The sequence below is a fragment of the Lactuca sativa genome, chromosome 4, assembly GCF_002870075.4.
Source record: "Lactuca sativa cultivar Salinas chromosome 4, Lsat_Salinas_v11, whole genome shotgun sequence".
In the NCBI taxonomy this organism is placed as follows: Eukaryota; Viridiplantae; Streptophyta; class Magnoliopsida; order Asterales; family Asteraceae; genus Lactuca; species Lactuca sativa.
This window is the reverse complement of record NC_056626.2, coordinates 59999309-60009249: the sequence shown is the minus strand read 5'-3', so window position 1 is coordinate 60009249 and position 9941 is coordinate 59999309. Positions and strand designations below refer to the sequence as shown.

Below are 9941 nucleotides of genomic sequence, written 5' to 3'. Positions count from 1 at the left end.
GAACAATGTGATCGCCTATGATTTTCGTTTCCAAAACCCCATCTTGAATCTTGATCCTCTCGGAGGCAGTGTGAAGGATTTGAATAGGTATTTGGGGAGTTGGGGTTTTAGTGAGGGGAATGGTGATGGGATGGTGTGATATGAACTCAATCATCACTCAAATGGATTCATCATAATCCACATGATCGGGTGAGAAGAGTTGAGTGGTTTCACGAAGAAAAGGTTCTGTGGATGATGATGAAGCGGAACCTTTCGAGGATTTCTTCTTTGAGAATGTTTTTGGAATTTATGGGGCATTTTGAGAAGAGGCGATTATTGCAGGTATTGATGTTGTAAAACTCGTCGAGTTGGCCGAATACTCCTCCGAGTACTCGCTACTCGGCCCCTTACCGAGGCAAATTAGAAAATCCCGAGTACTCCCCGATCAGCCCCTTACTGAACCGAGCAGTGTTGTAAACTTCAGTCAACTCGGTGATTAATATGTATAATATACTTAATGATTTATTATTTAACACACACATGTGATTATTACTACATATATATCTTATATTTTCAGTAATTATTCACGAAGTGAGACCATTATGTGTTTTTCAGATTTTTATGTATTCACATGTATCTAATTTTGTTATATATTTCAATCAACTTATGATTTTAACTTATGATTTTGCCATATATAATTTTTCTCAAAATATTTCTACATGAATTAGCGAATCCGAGTACTTCCCGAGTACTCGCTACTCGGTAGTCGGCCGAACAGGTACCAAGTAACGAGTTTTACAACCTTGGCAGGTATGATAGCTTCAAGAACAGGTTACAGAGATATTGTTGGAGAAAAAGGATAATAGAGCGTAAAAAAGGAACAGTTGGGATTTGAAATCTTTATATAGTTTGGATATTCGAGTCAGGTTAGAAAAAGGTATAATGATGACACCTAATTTGTAAACGGATCTCATTTAATGTGTTGCCAAAATTGGTATGCGTTTGACCTAGAAGGACGAAAGATGCGATGACAATACGTGCGAAAAAGAACACCATCGTTTTAGTTGAGCTGATGTGCACTTTATCGAGACGTGTGCAAAAAGCGCGATTATTTAGGAGTTAAGGATAATCATTAAAAAAATAACCGTTAAGTCATTTAAGAAAAACATTTTGGAAAAAAACTTTAATGAAAAACCTTTGAACTTCTCTTGAAACGGAAGATCTCAGAATAGGGAGGTTCCGATCCTGTGTCATAAGATGCTTCGAGGAGAAAATGAACACAACACTTGTACATGATATAGAGTTCGAGATGGAAGGCTCACACTGAATATCAGAGGTAAAATCTATGAAGATCTTAGAGGACATTTTTTTAAATAGATTTGAGATTCCGAGACATGAAGAATCAGAGCTCGGACAGTGTTAAGAGGTGACTGCACATTACAGTTTCAGACTTGAATTCCGAGGTAAACTGCATAACACACTTTTGAGATAAGATTCTGAGGCAAGATCAAAGCAAAATACCAATGTAACTATATTATGTAACTATATTGGTCATGAACTTTAAAATGAGGAAAGCTGTAAAACTTAAAACTAGAAGACACATGTTTCTTCCCGTGCTCACATTGTCCTCGTCTCCTGAATCGTTCAGTCAACATGACCACACCATCGCTTAACAAAAATTTTGACTCTCCCTTTCCCCTCGTTCCAGCGACGTCAACAACAGCCTCCATCGCCACCCTCTTCTTTCCTTCCCCGCCACAGACGCCACGCTCCTTCTTCCCAGTAGCCACCGACGCCGCCGTCTTCTTTCCTCACAGCAGCGATCAGAAATATAATCAGGGGAAACCTAAGTTATCAATTATCTCAGGCACGTCTTGCAGACTTATTGAAGATCTCCACGGCTTTAACTTATAATAATTTGCATTTTCAGGGTTCCAACTTCGAAAACCCTAACACCTTCAAAGACCAGAATTATCTCCACGTTTCTTTTACCCTTTTCATAAAGTACGTACGTCTACATAGCTCAAATCTTTCAGTTCGGTTTACCAAACATAAGGCCTTCTGTTTTTTCATGCCAATTTTGATGCTTGTTTGTGTACTATATATAAGTTTTTGATGTCAAACACTGTAAGAGTCATAGTGTTGTGATTTCTATATAATGCTCTGTTTCCTTTTTCGTATTGACACATGTCCGCTGGAGCTCGAAAAAAAACATGCACACAATCTGTTTGTGTAAATGCCCAAGTGAACATGCGGGTTGCTTTTCAACTCTTACCTGTTAACTTTATAATGCTATGAAAAATACACCAAATGTATTAGTAAGATTCTTTCGCACACATTTGATACTGGAATTGAATTGTATTGATTTACATCAACACTCGATAGTTGTTGATTCAATATCTCAGAGGCCTAAAGGCTTCCGTTTCATTACATTTGAAATCTGGTTTGAATTGAAATAACTCAAAAGGCTAAAACCATCTTCTTGATCTCTTGTATCACATTTCAAGAATCTCTCATTTAACTGTTTGAGTTTGTTTCTTTCAGAATGGACATTGCCAGTGTACTCATTCAAGTTCAATCAAATCAATTACACAGAAACCTCTTTGTTGCATAAGGTTGATTCAGTCAGGCATTTCTACAAACACTTGATCAACACTCTAATTCTCACAAACTTAATGGCAAATCAACTGATCAAACCTCCAAACAACTTCACCAAATCATTGAAAAATCTTTACTTCATAGCCTCAAATCTACAATCGATGACAACAAGCAAACGAGTTCAAGATCGAAGCCAAAAGAAACGAGTCCACGCCCTTGAAGTTGCAGTTGAAAAACACAAAATCGCATCCAAAATCTTGTTTTTGTTGGAATTACTAAAACATGAACCCGAACAAATCATACCCATAAGATCTCTTGATCAACACAGACGCCCTCTTAACTTGCCAAAACCCCACAAAATATCAGACTTCATTCGAAAATCCCCAAAGTTATTTGAGTTGTATAAGGATCAAAAGGGTATAACATGGGTTGGATTAACAAAAAAAGGTGAAGAATTAATCGAAGAAGAAGAGAGATTAATAACCGAAAATGAAGAGAAAGCTGTTGAACATGTAACAAGGCTTTTGATGATGTCAGTGGAAAAGACTCTTCCTTTAGATAAAATCGCACATTTTAGGAGGGATTTGGGTTTGCCTTATGATTTCAGGAAGCATTGGGTGCATAAATATCCTGAAATTTTTAGGGTTTATAAAAACGAAGATGAAATCGAGTTCTTGAAGCTTGTTTCTTGGAACCCAAACTGGTGCATTACTGAAGTAGAGAAAAAAGTTTTAGGTATCACAAAAGCAGACGATTATACCCCTGGTGTACTTTCATTACCATTTCCAATGAAATTCCCTCCTGATTACAAGAAAGTGTATAGATATAAAGGGCAGATTGAGAATTTTCAAAAAAGGGAATATCTTTCTCCTTATGCAGATGCTAAAGAGCTTAAAGCTGGATCTGTAGAGTTTGATAAACGAGCAATTGCAGTAATGCATGAAGTGTTGAGTTTTATGAATGAGAAACGATTAGTTACTGATCATTTGACTCATTTTAGAAGAGAATTTGTGATGCCACAGAAGCTTATGAGAATCTTGTTGAAGCATTTTGGGATTTTTTATGTTTCTGAAAGAGGGAAAAGGTTTAGTGTGTTCTTGACAGAAGCTTATGAAGGTTCTGAATTGATTGAGAAATGTCCACTGGTTGTTTGGAAGGAGAAAGTTGTGAGTCTTACTGGTTACAGAGGAAGGAAGAAAAAGATTGAAACTTTTGATGATTTTGATGATTTGGAGGATGATGATTTGTTTGAAAGTGATTCTGATGATGAGAAGACTATTCGGATTGATCAAGAAGATGATATGATGAGTAGTGATGTTGAAGATGATTTGATTCCAGAATGTTCTGAGATGGATATTTCAGAAGTTCAGAAAGCTTATACAGAGAAGTAAACATTTTAAGGTTATAAATCTTAGTTTTATAGTCAAACATAAAAAATGACACTGCCATTCTTAAGAATGATCAATTTTGACTTCAATATTCTGTTCAATTTTTATGAATCTTGAAACTGTATTATTTTCTAATAATTTTTGTAAGGATGCTGTTTATTTGCACAAAAATGGCTAGTTTTGGATAACCCAATAAATGATTGCCTTTTTCTTTAGATATATAAACTTTTGTGGGGACAAATTGCAATTTCATTTCTAAATATAATAGACACTAAAACAGTAGCTAAGTGGGACTTCATATGTAAAAATTTAAAGATTTAATCAGACATTGGAATAGTTGGTTGCTATAAAAGAAGAAAGACTCACATTTTTGCAACAAATGATATCGGTTGGTATTTTGCAAAAGAAATACGTATAAAAAAAATAAATAGTTATCCGTGGTAGTTTTATTAAAAAACGAAATTACCTATTTTATAATCCATATTACATATTCCCTTGGATAAAATATGTAAAAACTACAAACGCAAACATACATTCCAAAATTAATTTTTTATTTTATTTTTTGATAATAATTAAATAAGAATTCAAACATGCACCATTGTTTCCGAAAGAAAAAAACAACAACAATATGTAAATAAGTAAGTCCCAAAAAGAATTATGTACCAAAAAAATGTTAGCCACCATGAATATGATTACTAGTGATCATTTGGGATTTAATCATAATGTTACAAGGTTCGAATCTTACGTATATTTATTCAAACCTTGGGATGAAATGACATGTAGTTCACAAAAGTACAACAAAAAAAAGGTGTAACTATATGTATTCCACTTCACTCACATAAATCGTCACATCATGGGAGTACATAAACACTATTACATTCGCATATAAAAGATACACAAAGCAATTGGGGGGTACGTATAGAATTTCCCCAAATTTTTTTTCAAAAGTGTTATCGTCACCACAAATATTTGTGGCATCTTTTGGCTAAAACCATAGACTTGCTTTAGGATCAAATGATACATAACAACATTGGTCGAAAGATTCTCCTCATACATATCTTCTCTTCGTACATTTGTGCCACTTTTCTGTCCTTAAATCTCATCATTCTCCTTTGTCCTTTTGTCTTTTTTGTAGCCTTTGGAAAACCTCAATTTAGCTTGGCCTTTTTCCGAATTCATTTTCCTAAATGAATAAAAAATCAAAATCAATTAATAAAGTAATAACACCCGTAACTGAATCATATATTAAGGGTGGACGGAGTCGATGGCGTGGTATGCCGGTGTAACGGATCCGTCGAAGCATTGATACCACCGAAGTGAAGACACACGAGTATACTAACCCCTCTCTCTCAAGCTTTACCACTTGTACAACATGCTACATCACTTGTACTCTATATAGTTTTGTACGTGTTTAATTAGTTGTGTATAATTTTAATTAGTTTGTATTTATTTTAAAATAAAAAATTGAGTGTTTTCAGATGAGATAGGTGGAAATGAGAGGAGAGAAAAAAATTTGATATGACGGTTATGTGATAAGTCAATTGGGAGGGATATGAAAAATGGGTTCCCTCCACCCTAATAGAAGTAGCCTTGTGATTACAGCTAGTGCTTGAGGAGTGAAATTCCGTGTAGGAGGTACAGGGTTCAAACATTCTGTGATTGATCTTCTACGTGGGACCCTAGGAAGGGTTAGTGTGAGCCACGTAGATGGTGATTTTTTTAAATACTAATAGAATTGTAGTAAATCCAACAGATTTTACCAACGTAAAATGCACATTTACACAGTCATGTATTAGTTTTAAATTGAAGACAAAATAATAAAACCAATAGATAAAAAAAAGTAGTACCTCTTTTTTGATGGTTCTTCGTGGACGGCTCCTCCAATATTTGATGCTTCTGATAATCATCTATAGAGGTGTCTATGGATTGACCCTTTGATTCAAATCCACAGATTTTTAGACCTTTTAACAGAGAAATGCTCAGGGGAAGATGACTTATGCATGTACCTTTTACATTTAACAGTTCTAAAGCTTCTAAATCTCCCAGTTTCTCGGGTAATTCCTTAAGTTGATTACATCCTTCAAGTAAAAGCTGTTTGAGATGCTTCAACTTACATATGCTGTCCGGAATTTCTCTAACCTTGCTAAATGATAGATATAATCTCTCCAAACATTCTAATCTCCCAAGATCATCAGGTAAGTTTTGAATGAAGTCACAATGTTGAAGATAGAGATTTTCTAGATGCTTCAACATACAAAAGCTTTCAGGGAGATGTTTAATAAGTGTATATGATAAATTTAACCAATCTAAACATTCTAAATGACCAAGGTCCTCAGGAAGTTCCTCTATCGCGCACTCCTTGAGGTTAAGATGCCTTAAATGTTGTAAACTACAAATGCTTTCTGGAAGACTCTTCAGATCTCTGCAAGAACTGAGATCTAGGGAAACAAGATAATGAAGATTTCCAATTGATGAGGGTAGTTCTTCAATATTGTTCTTGGAAAGATCTAGGGAAACAAGACAATGAAGATTTCCAATTGATGAGGGTAGTTCTTCAATATTGTTCTTTGAAAACTTAAGCTCTCGCAAGTCTACAATTAGATCTGGGAATTCCCACAAAGATAATTCATTTAGATCAAGAACCTCAACTGATTCTAACTGCTTGATAAATGAGAGAGATCTCAATCTCGTACAAAAATCTAGATTCAAGTACACTAGACTTTTTCCACATCCATTGGGCACATGAATTTCTATCAAATCATCACATGCTTCAAGTATTAACCTCTCAAGATTCGGAGCCATCCCAAGGTCAAGGGTCCTCAACTTTGTAAAACCTAGGTCAAGGATTCTAAGCTTGTTGAGAACCTGTTGCAAGCAAACAAAAAAATGAATATTGATTTGGTTTGAAGGGATAATCAGTCTCCACAACTTAACAATGTCGCTTAGACAATGGTGTAATTTAGGAGTAGATTACAGTGTATTTGTGTTGATGTTCTAAAAAAATTTAGGTAAAATGCACAACATTATTATTGGAAAGAACATTAGTTTTACCTTTTGTTCTCCTTTCCAAAGTTTTACGATTCCGCTTAAACTCATGTCAAGCACAACAAGATTATTTGCTTGAAACGTTTTTGGTAAATAATTATAAGGGTAAGCTCTCCAACAAAGATATCGTAAAGCTTTTGGAAAGTAGTGGCTAACTTGATCAAATTTCCAACCTTCAGTAATCCAACTATAATCAGAACCATAACACATGTCATCGACATGAAGGTGAAGAGCACTAAGTTCCTTCATTTTTCCGAGACCTCTCATAATAATTTCAGGACGGAGCTCCTCTGATATTATTATAGATTTTGTTGCTTCAGTGCCCTACAATCCAAAAACAATGACCATCAAACTTATGTCATATCTAATGAAAATGATTTAGGTTGTGTTTGATACGCTATTTGAAAAACTAGTTTATAAGCTACTTTAGTAGTCTCACAAAACACTAAATTGCAATAAACTAGCTTATGACCTTATGCACGCGAAACATAACTTTTTATAGTTTTCTATAGCACAAGTATCATGATCCTTACCAAGTCATTAGCCAATACATCTTCAATTTCCTCATGAATAAACAATCGGCTATGTCTTCTTGGATCATTAGGGTGCAATCGACGAACAATATTCCTTCCCATTTCTTGTAGATGATCATGCATGTGCAAGAACATACTTGAACTAGTTATGAGAGATTTTTCCTCAAGAACCCTTAAACCAATTCTAGCATGAAATCCACAGCTTTCAAGTATTCTAATTGCATCCTCCTTGAACACATCTTTTAGTCCACATGCAACATCAAGGAATATTTCCTTGTAGTCATCCTCTAGTGCGATATAGCTTAACTCCAATTTTTCCAAGGTTTCCTTAAGTGGAATTCTCTTGTCTTTTTAGTGCATCCATCCATTCAAGCTCATCTTTCCCACAAAGAAAAGAACCCAAAACTTTGATTGTTAAGGGAAGACCAGCAGCATAACGTACAACTTCAAGTGATAGCTTTTCATACCCTTTAAATAGAAGAACTGTCCCAAATGCATATCTATTGAAAAGAGTAACTGCTTCCACATTAGTCAATAGATTGACATTATGAATCAGATCTACTCCATGTGCTTTCAACAACTGCTCATCTCTTGTTGTAATAATAATTCGACTTCCAAGCTTAAACCACTTAGTCGCCCCACCTAACGCCTCAAGCTGACTTATATGATCTACATCATCTAGAACCACAAGAACTTTTTTATAGCACAACCTCTCACTTAACATTTTTCTCCCATCATGCACACTATTTACAATGTAGCCTTGATAATGTAATATGTCTGAAATGATTTGTTTTTGCAAAGACTGCAAACCATGCACTTTAGAAACTTCCCTCACGTTCTCAACAAAGCTTATACCATCAAATTGAGTTGATACTTTATCAAAAATAGATCTAGCAAGAGTTGTCTTACCACTACCTCCCATTCCCTTGATCCCTATCATTCGAACAACATTCAAATTATCGATTTGTAAAGATGACTCTACATCCTGCACTCGATGATGCATGCCTATTAAATTTTCATCATCGCTGAAATGAATGGAACGTAATTTCAGCAAAATCTGTTCAACACTAATTTTGATGACTTTAGCTTCATACCTGTAGATTAGAGAATATTCAGTTAGCTTGCTGATCAAGATCCTACATGAAAAATTAGTTTTTGGATCTATCACATACTCACTTAAGTTGAACACTAACATACACATACTTTATTTTTCATCTATCGTCAGGACTTTGAATTAGAATTTGATAACACAACATGAGATGCTAGTGATAACCCTTATACTGTTATACAATATACATCCTAGTCTACACGTTGGTTTGAAAGAAACAAAATGAAAGAATATTATAAACATGAGGAAGGAATTACCCATTAGCAGTGTCCTTCAATTCCCACCCAGCTAGATTGGCTGCTTCATCGAGAGCCTCTCTCCATTTCACAGTAGCCTCTTCCATTTTATGTATGGATAAGGCTTCTGCAAATGCTCCATTTGGTTTTCGGACTTCAGAAGGTTCCACATCATAGAACACAGGGTAAGCAAACTGCTGATCATTCGACTTTTGGCACTCCATAATCTTGACAAGCTCCCTCAAGCACCAAGATGAAGATGCATAGTTCAGTGAGAAAATAATAATAAAGATTTTTGAGTCTTCAATGGACTTCAAGAGCTCTTCATCGATCTTTTTTCCTTTGTGGAGTCTTTCATCATCCTTGTAGGTGTGAATTCCGCTCCGCTCAAGAGCAGCATATAGATGATCAACAAAGGTCTTACGGGTGTCTTCACCTCTGAAGCTCAAAAAGACATCATATTGATAGCTCTTGTGGATAGATAAAGTTGAAGAAGAAGTCATTGAAGGTATGTTTGACATATCCAGTGAAATCAACTCTTTGTTGGGGGAAGCTTTTACTAAATGACAGGAAAGAGAGTAGGCATGAAATGAAAAATTCTCATACTAATATAATGCTTAAAATGTTAACAACACATTTAGATCTTGACTCTTACAAGAGGCATCGTGTGCAAAAATGTCTTACGATTGATGCATATTAAATTATTAACTAAGCATTTCTATAAAGTCAAACATACAATGTCATCACCAGACATCACTTATTATTTTTTTTTTTTTTTTATGAATCACGAACATTTAATTATACAAAATAAGTGCACCGAGATTCTTAACTCACATTAAAACAATTCAAAGACTTAATTGCATTTTAAAAAAAAATTATTATTTTTCTTAAGTTTTTTTTAAGAAATATTAAGGATGCGTTTGGTCATAGAAAACCGTTTTCAGTTAATAGAGTTAGTTTTCATTTTCAATTTTCAATGAAAATTATAGAAAATGCTTATGGTTGGAACCGGCGGAGAACATTTTCCATCGTAGAGATTTAAAAATTTTTGAAA

The 9941-nt window shown here is 34.9% G+C and overlaps 1 protein-coding gene and 1 pseudogene across 1 annotated transcript; one reads left to right on the top strand and one right to left on the bottom strand.

Moving 5' to 3' along the window:
* The first annotated feature begins 1544 nt into the window (after window positions 1-1544).
* Window positions 1545-4054, top strand: LOC111878565 (protein WHAT'S THIS FACTOR 1 homolog, chloroplastic). Its single transcript, XM_023875085.3, has 2 exons — window positions 1545-1983; window positions 2524-4054. The coding sequence occupies exon 2, from the start codon at window positions 2655-2657 to the stop codon at window positions 3966-3968; it is 1314 nt and encodes a 437-aa protein (XP_023730853.1). The 5' UTR covers window positions 1545-1983; window positions 2524-2654; the 3' UTR covers window positions 3969-4054.
* Window positions 4055-4758: 704 nt separating this feature from the next.
* Window positions 4759-9430, bottom strand: LOC111878585 (disease resistance protein RPV1-like; annotated as a pseudogene).
* Window positions 9431-9941: the final 511 nt, after the last annotated feature.

Bases quoted from the DNA above. Each gene is read 5' to 3' on its own strand.
- LOC111878565 (XM_023875085.3), top strand. From the start codon at position 2,655: ATGGCAAATCAACTGATCAAACCTCCAAACAACTTCACCAAATCATTG.